Source organism: Aspergillus viridinutans (genome assembly GCF_018404265.1).
Source record: "Aspergillus viridinutans IFM 47045 DNA, scaffold_1, whole genome shotgun sequence".
Classification (NCBI taxonomy): domain Eukaryota; kingdom Fungi; phylum Ascomycota; class Eurotiomycetes; order Eurotiales; family Aspergillaceae; genus Aspergillus; species Aspergillus viridinutans.
In genome coordinates this window covers 1,146,486-1,160,235 of record NW_025091217.1, presented here as the reverse complement: position 1 = coordinate 1,160,235, position 13,750 = coordinate 1,146,486, and the positions used below count along the sequence as shown (strand labels likewise).

General features: G+C 50.1%; 3 protein-coding genes across 3 annotated transcripts; 1 reads left to right on the top strand and 2 right to left on the bottom strand.

Moving 5' to 3' along the window:
* Nucleotides 1-603: 603 nt before the first annotated feature.
* Aspvir_000314 (uncharacterized protein) lies at nt 604-2,726 on the top strand (the record flags this gene model as incomplete). Its single annotated transcript, XM_043265451.1, has 5 exons — nt 604-734; nt 838-974; nt 1,036-1,182; nt 1,240-1,773; nt 1,831-2,726. 5 exons carry the CDS (start codon nt 604-606, stop codon nt 2,724-2,726), a joined length of 1,845 nt encoding a protein of 614 aa, XP_043121386.1.
* Nucleotides 2,727-3,872: 1,146 nt separating this feature from the next.
* Aspvir_000313 (putative C2H2 finger domain protein) lies at nt 3,873-5,264 on the bottom strand (the record flags this gene model as incomplete). Its single annotated transcript, XM_043265450.1, has 1 exon — nt 3,873-5,264. The coding sequence occupies one exon, from the start codon at nt 5,262-5,264 to the stop codon at nt 3,873-3,875; it is 1,392 nt and encodes a 463-aa protein (XP_043121385.1).
* A 2,207-nt stretch (nt 5,265-7,471) lies between these two features.
* Nucleotides 7,472-12,316, bottom strand: Aspvir_000312 (pleiotropic drug resistance family ABC transporter; the record flags this gene model as incomplete). Its single annotated transcript, XM_043265449.1, has 6 exons — nt 7,472-7,895; nt 7,962-8,425; nt 8,488-9,043; nt 9,133-10,070; nt 10,125-11,637; nt 11,712-12,316. 6 exons carry the CDS (start codon nt 12,314-12,316, stop codon nt 7,472-7,474), a joined length of 4,500 nt encoding a protein of 1,499 aa, XP_043121384.1.
* Between the last annotated feature and the right edge of the window lie 1,434 nt (nt 12,317-13,750).

Here is a 13,750-nt window from a genome sequence, read left to right as displayed (position 1 = left end):
ACGGGCTGAACTTTGTCGGGGATTCCCCGTTCATCTGATCTTTCCAGTCGTCGAATGGTAAAAACGCATCCAATAAGCCGTTGCAGAATAGCTTCAGAGCGAAGTTGAGCCTCATGTCGGGATTTGGCTCTTCGTGTCCCAGGGTCTTCTTGATTTGTCGCAAACAACTCAGGCGAATCATGAGCCGAATGAGGGAGCGATAGACATTTGACAGATGCCACATTTGTCTGTCATCGCTTGCACAATCGCCCACTAAGTACTAATGATAACCTATCTACAGTCAATTTGCAACGTAGGCGTTGTTAGCCGACGCGATGCCTGATTATAGACCTGTCTGCTTACGCGCGTCTGCTAGCCTCACAAATGACAATTGCTGCCAGAGTGATGGGATCTTCCTATTTTTCTTCCTCCTTCTTGGAGAATGACTTGACCTTTCTGCGTCAAAGATTGACCTAACACCGAGTCTAATGACTAAAGTCCGATCTATAAATCATTTACAAGGCCACTCGTGTCTCCACAATCAAACTGCCTAATTTAATACAACAGACTCCTGATTCACTTATACAGACAAGCATTGATCTTTGTGCGATACCATGTCTAGTTATGCCGGCAATATCCCATTTATCGACGGAACTCAATAGAACGCTCGATACCCCCAACGCTGCCAGCGACACTCTGCAGGTCATTTGTGCCTGGCCAGTCTCCGGCCAGTATGGCCCAGGAACAAGGATTCTGTATGTGGCCGTGCTCATCCGCTAGCTTTGGACTCTGTAGTGTCCACTTCTTTGTGACCAGCATTTGTTGATATCTCCCTTCGCGGGTCCTCTGCTATTATAGGTACTATGTTCTCATAACAACCTGCGTCTTTGGTCGCAGAGCGGAATGGCTCAGAAATGCCTGTCTTGCCGCTGCACTGCTTTTCCCGGCCATTGGAGCGCTTCATGGTATTGTACTCGCGTCACTGCACATCGACGGTAAGCTCAATATTTCTGTCTGAAATATACTACATCCTAACCGGCGACCTGTGTTGTTCAGCTGCTGTCGATATGGATGTTTTTGGAGCCTTTCAGCTTTGCTCAATCGGCATCTTGACAGCTCCAGTCACCGTTAGACTATCCAAGACGTACTTCAATGAACCCGGCCGGAATATCATCTTTCTGTGGACTGGTCTTATACTTACAGGTAAGTTTCCTCTCTGGTGCAGTGTTGTACGACTTTGCTAAACTTACCTCTCCGCAGGACTTTTAAGCTTAACAATCGAGTTCTATCGGATCAATCCGCATCCCTGCACGGTCAACGGTCGTCCGATATCCAAGGACTCCAAGGAATTTAATTACGGTACGACTATGTGTGATCTGACTTGCTCCACCGATGCCGGCCCATTCTCGCCTATGCGAGAGGGGTCGGCAAATAACATCTACGTCATCCCTGCACCTGAGAAGCTTACGTTTGGCGCTGCGACGCTGCTGGCTGCTGCATGTTGCATTCCAGCCATTCTCTCGCTGGCGTCGATGTGGAACAAGATTCTTGAGATCAACTGGACCAGGCGGTTCGGCAATCCGGACCGGAACAAACAGCAAGACGAGGTCATTGAGGGCACGAACGGTGCAACGCTCGGGGCAATGAACAGGGTCAATGAAATGATCAGGTCGTTTCTCAGTGTCGTGGAGGTGCCCATATTCGGGGCAGCAGTCCTCGTAATTATTATCATCGGCGAGATGAACTTTTTCAGTTATCAAGTCCAATATCAAACTGAGCGAATGAAGAGTATAGGTAAGTTTCTTCGTGAATATATCTATAAAAATATACCAGTACCTGACTTGTGGGTAGGCCAATGGGCCCCGATTGTTGGTGCTGGCCTTGCTGTACTTGGATCGCTCTCGCTGTTTTTGGCAGCAGCAGTTGAAGATCAGGAAGAGGATGTGGAGGAAAAAGCTAGCAGCACTTACTCCGGTCCTCTACCTCGCGAGCGCATTCTGGGTGATGCCGATGCGTCTTGTGTCCAGGACCGACCAAATTCTCCCAGCGACGGAGATTCGTCGATGGAAGTGGGGCATACGATGAGTCGAAATAGTAGATGGCCGCTGAGGCGCTCTGCAACAGAAGATCAGGGCAGTCGGCGCAAAATTGCGCGAAGCCTTTTTGCTGTCAGCAATTGGATGAGCAATGCAGCACATGATCGGTATCAGAACTCCGATTTCAAGAGCGGGCCAGCACTGCGATTTCCAGAGATACCCGGCGAGGAAAACCGGAACGGCGAATTGAACAAGATAAGGAAGCAGTACAATCGTGGTCAAAACCTAGACGAGTTCAGCGCATCAGGGTCTCCCGATCGGCTTTCGCGGGTGCCTAGTTTCACGGGCAGCATTTCTTCTCGGCGAGGCTTCGAGGGAAGCCTGCCAATCCCAAGGACTGCTTCCCCTGCGCCGAGCCTTGGTGGAAGATCGCAGGCTAGCATGTCGCAGGTTGATGGGAGCTCGTTCGACCTACAGGATCCTTCTTCATCCGGAAATGCCACTAGAAGCCATTCACGAGCCCGCGGTAACACGCTCGAAGTGCCGAAACCAGTTTATGCCAGTGGTGGTCGGATAAGATCATCCACTGCTCCAAATAGGGCCGATGAAGAGTCATCAATGGGAGACAGCTCCCCGATAATCGTGGTGTCGCCGGATCCTGGCCCGAGTTCCCCTGGATGCGCCCCTGGATCAATCCCACGGACATCTTGAGCATGCGAACGGTTGTTGGCATCACGTGGCAGCCTGCCAATCACAAACCGACCGCGTTTTGATGGGACGGTCGATTACAAGCCAGTCACGCCATATGTCCGCAATTTTTTCGGACCTTCCTGCACCCATAATTACCACGACCTCAAAACCTCATTCTACCCACGCGGCTCGACGAAGCAGATTCCGGATTGCAGGCCCCCTTGTCCTTCTGGATAGTCAAGCCGCGGCGTGGATCCCGGCCGCTCACTGTTCAGTCTTTGCTGAAGCCACTGGTTGGTTAGTCCTGAGGCTGGAAGCCTTGTGTTCGCGAAGGGGATAATCTAACATATGCTACACAGCAGACAACAGGGCTTCTGAGAACCATTTCATCTGCCTCGCAAGCGGACTTGATTCAGCAGATTATCTTCATAGTATTTTTCAAATATTGCATGGAGGTCTGATTCATTGGAAGGGTGCACATATGAGCCAGGTTATACATTTAGAAGTATCTCAAAGGAGACAAGTCATATATGATGATAAAGAGATGAATAAACCTGTACAAAGCAGATAGAAAACGTTTCAAGAGAGCGGATGGGGCCACCGTCTACAACAGGTGATTTGAGTCCAAAATCTGATTTAGAACTTGAATGCAATGACTTCGAGGACAGAATCGGGAGTGCTCTCATATGTAGTCAAAAATCAGAATCTTGAAAATTTCCGCTCCAGGGCAAATAAGCTCATGGATGTTAGAGTTTGGTATTCCTTGGGTGGAATCATTTTTAGTGTTGACTTAGGGAGGTATATCAATAGAGTACTATTGTGTTGTACAGCTATGGTGTAGGCTGTAGATGTACTTKATTGATAGGTTATTATATATCACTACGGTCAGGAGCAGCAGAGTAGAAGAGTTCAAGAGTTCATTATCATGTATGCAGCAAGCACATCGAAAAGTCCAAAATCCATCATAACAATACAGGATATCCATCGTTAGTCATCAAGCGGGTCCAGTCCTTCTATATAACCTGGGGGTATAGCGTGGTTAAAGACGCGCATGCAAGATACGCCGAAGTCATCAATCCGAGACAAGAAGAAAGGCAAAGGGAAAAGTGAAACAAAGCATTAAAATAAAATATGGTCGAATGGTCCGAAGAACAGGAAGGTGAATCATTAGCATAGAGCAGTAAGCATCCACTGCCCTTTACCATCACGCTGGATGATCCCTTCACTGATGGCCCAGTTCCTTAGGGCGATATCCTCGGCCTCCTCGAGAGCAGTCTCGTCCTTCTCGAAATGCCGTCCGACGTGGTCCATGCGGTCATTCCAACTGTTCGGGCCAGAGAAATTGCGCCCGCAGAATCCGCAGGAACTTTGTTGTGGCGGCTTGCGTTGCTCCTGCCAGCAGCGGGCGCGGACATCCTCGAGACTGGCCTCGAAGGCCTTCCGCTCCTGCTCGGTGGCATCATCGGCCCGGCCGGCGAGGACCCAGGGTGCATGCATGCGGCGCTGGTGTTGGGTGAAGAGATCCTTGCGGTTGAAGTCGTTGGTTTGGTGGCCGGGCTGGTCGTGGTGGTTGCGGGTGGAAGTTGAGGAGTTTTTGTTGTTGGGTTTGTGACCGCCGTTGCAGTTGCCGACGTCGCAGCGGAAGAAGCCGAGTTGGACGTGCTGAGATGCAATGTGTCGCTTCCATTCGTTCTTGGAGGCAAAGGTGCTTGTGCAGCCGTAGTGTGAGAAGCTGCAGACGAAGACGTGGCCCTTGGTCGTCGACTTGGCGGGTTGTTGTTTCGAGGCTGACGCCACTTTAGTGTGTGACTTCGCCCGAGTCTTCCTTTTAGTAACGCGATTCGGTGATGAACCTTTCTGAGGGGTGCAGCGAGACTTCCGACGTCGAAGGGAAGGTGGAGGGGTTTTGTGACCCGAGAGACTATCCGAGCCACAACGACGAGCTTGCGCTGTTACGGCTTCTAATCCCTCAGAGCAGTTGCTCCCCTCGTAAACAAAGTGATGAGCTGGCGCAGTCAATGGATGGGATGATTCTACCATCGGCTCGGGGTCAGGATAGGTTTGTATCTGAGGCAAAGCGACCGAGCTAGTGACGGACATCACTGGTGAGGAATATTGTTCTGCCTTGACTGAGGAACCTCTCAGATCGTCGTAGGCATAGGGTGGGGACGGGTAGGGTTCCATCATGTTGCTCTGCGCAAAGCTACCATCAGCGCTGCTGCCAGGGCTTTCTGCACCAGAAATTGAGGAGTAGCTGCTCCAAGGTGATGCGACGCGATTTGGTCCCAGGAGAACAGGATGAAGACCTGCCTCCATCATCGGCAGAGGACCAGCAATGTGCGAGTGAAGAGATCCGTCGGTCCACGACGTATACGCGGGGAAGTAATGAGTCTTAGGAATGCTCTCGAGCTGGGACGATCGCGGCTGGAATTGAGGTGCGTCCGGAAGGTAGGCTGGATCGGTGCAAGGGTCAGGAGATGGGTAAAGCTCGTAATCTTCAAATGATGCACGATACCCGAGCGTGATGGGAAGGGTGTCGGCATAAGCGCTTGAATGCATTTTTCAATAACGTCCAATGGGCCTGTTCGTCTTTGGACTGAGCATGGACATAGGAGCCACCAGCAGCCTGAAAAGAGACAACTAGATCCTTTATAGTCTCCCAAACGATGGGGGGATGCATTTCTAGCACTATTAAATTACGACTCAGCAAAATATGCCTCACGCGATATGCAGGAGTAGTCCATGGTGCGGCGCAGGAGGGCAATACACAGCATCCCCAGAGTATAAACCACGCTATCCTCTGATTTGGCGCAGTTGAGCCGCAAGTCACCCTTTGGCATGTTCGTTCGTGTCCCAAATAGCAGCTCGACTCTAATTTGTCACCGCAGGTATGGGTCGATTGGGAAACGAACCAGCCTAGATGACAGGACCAGTCGCAAAGGCCGTGCGGGACCCATGGCAGATGGTCATTCGGCGGACGGTAGTTTGACCACGAGGAATAATATCATGTTGGGTGAAGATAATTAACTTCTCACTCACCCCCTTTTTCGTGCTTCTCGATGTCTATATCGTCAGCATCTTCAGTCTGTAAGACGGTGAGACCCCTGAGTGACCGCCGGAAAGAGTAAGATCCATCGCCCGCAAGAGATGGAAAGATACCGGGATCAGAGATGCAGTACTCGTGATTGGAGAATTCAGAGACATGAGACTGGGGTCTACATGGTTCATTGGTTATTGACGTCGCCTTCCCAATCCCCACCTGGGGACGCCCTCCTAGTCAGTGTCGGTCAGGTTCGGACATGGCTGAGCGCTCTCATGGATGACGCTAAACCATGATCTAAATTAGTTTGGGCAACTGTCGTGGATATGTTCAGATAGACCAGTTTAGCGCCTGAAGATCCATATCGGAATCTGGACATCCAAGCCATCCTCCAGTGGATACCATTGTCTACCGGAATTCCACTACGCATGCAAGAACGGCTCACAGCCCGCTTCAGTATTTTGATGAGGGGAGATTTGCAAACGACTTGCAGTTGCCACCGTCAAAGTACGGTAGCACCCGCAGGAGTACAGAGTTATTTGCTTTTTCTTCTTTTGCCTTGCAGTTGCCCAGCGCCCGCCGTATTCATGGCGGGGGGAGGCAGACCGCAACAAAAAGGCGTCATAGCCAGTGAGAGAAGACATCAGCCTCAGCGATAGGCGGTGTTTGTCTACAAGCTGCATTAGCTCGATGGGGCCGGGATGACCACTCGAGGACAGTGCGAGTGCTTGACTGGATGGGGAAAAATGGAGGCCCATCGCAATCATATTTCGATCAAGTCGGTCGTTGCTTTTTCCGTCTAGATCCCTCGTTTTGCTCTCTGTTGCTTTTTCTTGTTTCGCCTTCCTTGTTTTTCGTACTTTTTGGGCGCTCATATCGCCGACACGCTAAGGTTCGGCCCACCTGTCAGGAAGCCATTTTCTCCTCATTTGTGCATCACAGATGAACAGAATGCCATTCACAGGGATGCATACCGTTTTATTGGGAAGGAGTTCTTATCCTGTTGATCCCCCTTAGTCGAATTTGCCGACTCCACATCTCTTGAGTTTCTGCTCCAAGCCTCAACAAGCCGGTCTAGATCACCCGTCTAGTGTAGTCTTCAGAGTATGTCGGAGAGGGCCGATACGCTGCCACAGCATGACGACATCAGAAGCTTTGGGGCTGTGTTTATTTCAAGTTGAAAGCAGGAATTTGTTGTGAAACATTGCGGTGGTGGTGAATTGAGCCTGACGAGGCACAATGTGCCCTCTTGTCATGTGACTAGCTGCACTGGACGGACTTGCTTGCAGTTGGCATAATGAATTACGAGATCCCATCAGAGAGATGCAGGAGGAAGTTTTGACAGCATATGGGTGCATTTTTGGCTGATGATTCCCTTCCATACCAACTGTTAGGTCTATTCGGTCGAATATTGTCTCATTGATTGCGTACCTCCGCTGTCCCTCTAGAAGCAGAGACCTAGACTGAATCATATCCCAGGATCTCCATGGAGAATACAATTCCCGAATTAATGACAGACTGAAAGTTGTCCCAAAGTCATTGACGTGATCCTACAGATGAAAACATAACCTGTTTATTGCCTTGCTGCATATATAATTAGTCATCTATCATAGCGGCCGTGCATATATACTGCAAGATAAAGCCTCTATCAGTGCTGCAAGTCATGCAAGGTACATATACATCACAGAAGCACAGCTAACGAACAGCAATAAGTCAGGCGCCTCCCCTATTCCTCCTTGATCTTGCGAGACCTTTTCTTGGGCACCCGAACGAGCCAATACAGGAAGACAGCCGCGAAGATGTTGAACACAATGTACACGAACAACAGGCCCACATTGCGCCAGCGATCTGAGTAGCTGATGCTCAATTGTGCCAGAAAAGTATCCGTATCTGCCACTGGACAGACCTGGCAATTCGCGGTTGCCTCCGGGTTAAGTAATCTGCCATGAGACATCTGAACATATGCGTCCAGGAAGCTCGAGCAATTCTGGCCTTGTGGGGGTGGAACATGGAGGATCTCAATATCTGAGCACTTGACGGTGGTCCCAGCTAGACCCACCGACAACACCGCCGACACAAGGTACGTGAATGGTGATAACCGGTACATGAAAATCCAGAAGCCCGGAAGGGCTGACGGACTTGCTAGCACACTGAGTCCAAACGTTAGCAAGCCCAGTCATAGCTGTCTTCTTCATGCTTTGAGGGGATTCTCTTACCCATTGAAAATGAGACAAAGTGAGAACAACAGCTGTGCGATGTTGCCGCCCGTCTCTGGCTGCTCAATGCCTGCAATGATCATCGAACTGAAGGTGGATGTAAACATCATGAAGATGAGAATCAACAGGAACATTGTGCCACCACGCTCAGTTACGCTGTCCGTTGGAAACGCATTACGATAGAGGCCGATTGGGTAATACCAGCAGAAATATGCTGGCACCGCCATTACAATGTTCCAGGGCAATTCGACCAGGATGCTCGCGAGCATAAACGCTTTCCATGAGTACGCCTTGGAGGGTCGTTCGCGCACTTCATATAAGGCTCGCTGAGTTACAAAGTACGGCATCATCTGTTGGACCAGGTTGGGGAAGATGACCAGCAGCATGAAGATGGCGAACATTTGATTCTGCATGCCTTGCAAACTGGTCGGCTCCCGCCAAAACGTGAAGCCAATGAACAGGGGCTGGGGGCGCTGATAGTCAGACATGACGGCTTTACCATGTCTCAGGGAGGAATGCCACTCACCGGAATGATACACGTTGCAGTCTTTGAATATATGTACGACGGACTTCGCCAGTATTGCTGGAACATGCGCTGGAGACAAACAAGGAACTGCACCCAGAGAGGCATAGCGAACTCACCATACTCCTTGGTCTGAGTCGGCGGAGGTCGCTGTAGTAATTCCTCTTTCATCTGTGCTAGCTCTGCACGTACCTGAGCTCGTTCCGGGCTGTTATTCCAGACTTCCGGCCAGTCCCGGTCTGCATGAGAACCGGGAGCTGCACCAATGACTTCTAACATCCACTCGGCAGGGTTGGCGTTCTTAGGACACTTGGAAGAACCCTTGTTCTCAAAGTACTTGATTAGTGTCTCCATATTGGGACCCAATTCGCCAAAGTATACCGTTTTCCCACCCTTGGCGAGGAAGAGCAGGCGATCAAACTGTTGCATCAGAATGGCCGATGGCTGATGGATGGTGCAGAGAATGGCCTGCCCATGGTCCGCCAGTTTCCTCATGAGAGTGCAAATGGACCAGGCTGTTTGACTGTCAAGACCAGAAGTCGGTTCATCAAAGAAACAGCTGGCGACGAGACGAGCCCACGACGGGGCCAGACACTTAGTCAGTAATTTGCCTGAGGTCACACAGTAATTGGCCTTTTGACTACTCACAGCAAGTCAGGCTTAGCCGCAATTTCAACTCCAATCGTCAACCGCTTTCTCTGCTCGACATTAAGACCTTCACCAAGGACTCCAACAACCGCCTCCGCGTACTCTTCCATGTTTAGCATCTTGATTACTTCCTCGACATAGGCTAGCTTCTCTTTGTGCGGTATGCTAGCTGGCTGTCGGAGTGTAGCACTGAAGATAAGAGCCTCGCGGACAGTACTTGTTTCCAAGTGCAGGTCCTGCTGTTGCACATAGCCAGTCTTACGTTGAAAGGAGTCGTCTCTCATGCGGCCGTCAACTAGCATCTCGCCGGTGATCACACCCATGGTAACACGATTAGCCAGGACGTCCAACAACGACGTTTTACTAGCCCCAGTCACACCCATCAATGCTGTCAACGTTCCTGGCTTGACCCATCCATCGATATGATCCAGAATTCGGCGTGTCTCCCCTTTGATTTTGATGTCGTAGCATACATCTTGCCAGTGGAAGATCGCGGTCTGCTTGGCGATTGCAGCGGTGCTGTCATGACCCGGATTATCAAGCTGCTGCTTCTCTGAGGTCGGAGCTCCTTCCAGATCCCCATCGCGCCGGGCCTTCTTGACAAATGCAGGTATCTTCCCTCGAGGGAAAACCAAGATTTCCCCTTTGGAGGGTTTAGCACGGACTAACTCGCTGCAAATGATGTAGGCAGCCAGGAAGAAGAAAAAGAAACCTAATATAATGCCATAATTCCGCCAGAGGTGCGAGCTGTAATACCGATATGAAGTATTGATAAATGCGTCACCATCAACGTAGTCTTGTCCAGCTACGGCGCCCTTCTGAGAGCAAATTTTTGAGCTAAGAGGAACATTCTCGTAACCCGGGCCAGAGGGCACATATTGAGCGCAAGGGAATTTCCTGTCACTGAACTCGTTGATCATGAGAGACTCGAACGCATACTATCTTCCCGCTTAGCTCAGTCTAAAAGGTTGAAACAAGGAGATGAAACTTACACCGATCGGATTCAAATAGTTCAGCCATTTGAACCATGGATGCATATCCCGTACTGGAATCGTGAAGCCCGTGTAGATGACAAGAATCATCATGAAAATAGAGGAGGGCACCATGGCCTGTGCCATCGAGCGTGAGATTGCTCCGATCCAGCGAAAAATATTGGACATGGTTAGAGTGGTCGTCACGGAGAACAAGTAGAAGACAAAGAAATGTCCCGGGGTTCGGCGCAGATTGGTCATGAAGTAGAGGATCAGGTTGAACACGACGGAAACCAGGAACTTGGAAGGCAAGTCAGCAATCATAGAACTGATGGCTTCTGCCGAAGGATGATAGAGTGCGTATTTGTCATGTTTCTCTACAATCGGCCGTTGCTGCCACAACGTCAAAATCTCAAGCGAGCTTGCAAAGGCATTCAGCAGGATTGCGAAGAAGAGGAGTGCACCACGGGAGAAGAAACTGTTGGTCGTTTGGTCCAAGTTATAGAATACGCTGGAGACGATGAATGCCATGATGCTATTGCCAATGACGGTTGCCAGAGTCATGCTCATGTCACCTTTGAGACGGAGAAAGCCTCGGCGGAGACACAGACGAATTTGCATCGGGTACGAAAGAGTGTAGGGAGAAGGCGCCCTGGTACCTTTCGCTTTTTCCGCTGCGCGAGAGACCCTGAACTCCTTGTATTTGCTGCCACCCAACGGAAACTCATTTTCAAATGCTTCCATGTCAGCCAGGAGCTGTTGCCGCTCGGCGCTTTCCCTCCATCGAGCAGCAAACTCGTCTGGTGTGCGCGGGACGAGGGCTTCGTACCCTTTCCGGACCAATCTTTCGGAAGGACTCGTCAGAGACGTCAAGAAGTCACCGGTAGTTTGCCTGTCTGGGCAGTCAAACCCCATATCAATGAAGAAGCGCTTCGCATCACTAGCTTTGCCGAAGTATATCTGGCGGCCTTCATAGAGCACAATAACCTTGTCAAATATGTCGTAAATTGCCTGACTAGCCTGGTAGATGGCTACTATAGCTGTTGACCCAGAATAGTCCGTGGACAAGCGAAGGTTTTTGACAAATTCCAGAGCCGTAGAGCTATCAAGGCCTCGGGTGCTGTTATCCCAGCATTGCAGGGGGCAGCCACAGAGGGTAGTCTCGGCAATACTAACCCGCTTTCGCTCGCCTCCAGAAACGCCTCGAATATACTCATTTCCTATCCGTGTATTCATCGTGTGGCTTAGGCCCAGCATGGCCATGACGGCGTCCCGCATATGAGTTGCATGCTGTTCGCGGGAAACACCAGGGAAACGGTTTGCTGGGGTTCGAGCATGGGCGGCAAAAAGCAGAGTCTCGCCCGCAGTGAGCTGTGGAAAATGAATCTCGGTTTCTGCCTGGTAGATGACCTCACCGCGGAAGCGACTGTGCATTTCATCCCACGAGATACCCTGGTATTGAATATGCGTTCCTTCGTCCAGCCACAAACCATGGGTTTCTCCAGCAATCGTCTTGAGGAAGGTTGAGCATCCACTATTGTGCGCGAACAGTTAGTGCCAATCGAGACACTTCTTCTCCTTGCAGGTTAAGGGCGCTGCAGGACCTACCTGCCTGGCCGGCCAAGTACAACAAGCATTTCGCCGCTGCGAACAAAGCCCTCAAAATTTCGCAAGATGTCAATGCGAACCCTGTTCCCACATCCGAGAATACTTCGAAGCCACCCGAACCCTTTGAGCCACATGTTGGCTACATCGGCCTGGTAGTCGGCTGCCGTTCCGTAACCGTAGGCATTCAGGTTGCGAAATGAGACGCCTGCGGTACGACGGGGATATCGATCTGGATCGCGCGTCGTAATGTGCAACAAATTCTTCAGCCATTTGCGCGAGTTGAATTGCCCGGAGTTGGGGTCTAGCTCGGGGTCGCTGGAGGGGTTGAGAAAGGTGTTGGTTGGGTCTGCACTCTTCTGGGATATATGCGAGAGGCTCCGCGCAAGAGCAGTGATCTTTTCCTGCCCTTCCTGATCAATGCCGTCCTCGGAATCTGGCCCTGCCGTATCCGAACTGTCCGCCTTCTCGCCTAGTGGCGTCTCCACGATACGATCCTCTTCAGCATGAGTTGATTGCCGCCGGAGTGTACTTGTGACTTCCTGGCCCGCACTTGATGAGACAGCTGCTGCCCCGAAAGGAGCTGGACAGGCTGGTTGCATCGCCATCGCCGCAAGATCCACACAAACTTCCCAATTGACTACCTGGTCATGACAGAAAGAAAGAAAGACGACGACGAGGGATTAAAATATTCTGCGTGTCGTCCGTCCGTCCGTCCGTGACAAATCTGCAAGAATCAAGAGCGACGGTTGGGCGGGGAGTGAAAGGAAGGAGCGAATGATAAACAAGTCATCCTCATGGAGACAACCAGGTAAACAGGTGCCATACATGTCATTATCCAGGAAACACAAGGTAACCACAACCCGCACGGAGAACGGATAGAAAGATATCCGAGCCCGGGTAGCATAAACAAAAGGGAATCCGATGAGAAAGAACATTCAGGAATAGGATGTAAGCGAACCCGAATACGCGACTCTGGCTCTACTCCGTATGGCCAGGCCCCCCCAGCTAAGGTATCATCGGCATTATAGCTATGACTCCATGACAGCCAGGCCACCAGCCGCTGCGATTCAGTGGTCGACAAGAGGGACAGTGAATCATCTTGGCGGGTCGGCAAACTGAACATGGATCATGTGGGTTTGGTCAACCCCAGTTTCTCCATTACCCGCCATGACATGATGACAGGATCTAACGTAGTGGGGTCCCGTCAACGATGTCCGGGGTAGCTGGTTATCAGGGACTCGGGAATTGGACCTTAGAACCTTGGATGATGCACAGTACGAAAAACTTGTATAGGCACTTAACAATGCACATGTTGAAGCACATGTAAATCCCTTACTCTCCGAGCAATGGCCTTACGCAGAAGATGGAGATCGGATATTTAATCATATTACATGATCATGATCTTGGACTAGGACGGGGCTAGCCACTAAAACGGCAATTGTTGCTGTGGGTTGCAGTCGGTGGTGAACTCTGCATGACTGCTGATTGGCTTCGTATTGCCTGCGTATTCGCAAATTCACCCGATGTTTTGTCCCACTACGTACTAACCTCTTTAGCGATAGGCTTGTACGGCAAGCCATGGACTAGAGAGGTACACCGCTGCCAATTGCACCGAAGTAGAATTGCATTTCTATACCATTTGGTATCCCTACTAAGTGTCAAATCATCATATAATAAGGATATTGAATCACCATATCGAATCATCATATAGTAGGAATATCAAATCGCCATATCCAATCGCCATATAGTAGGGATATCGAATTGGCATATAGGAGGAGTATTGAATCGCCATATCAAATTGCCATAAAGTAGGCATATCAAATCATTATATAGTAATGACGACTTGATATAGTGATTCAATATTGATACTATTTAGTAACTTGATATCCCTACTATATGATGATAATTACCATATATTTCATATAAAAACATTAATTTTCTATAAGGATATTAAGCAATAGGTATGTTATCGCAATGATCACATACACCTAAGGGAAAAGAAAATGAAATCTAAGTGTACCTAGTTAGATGCTTATGCT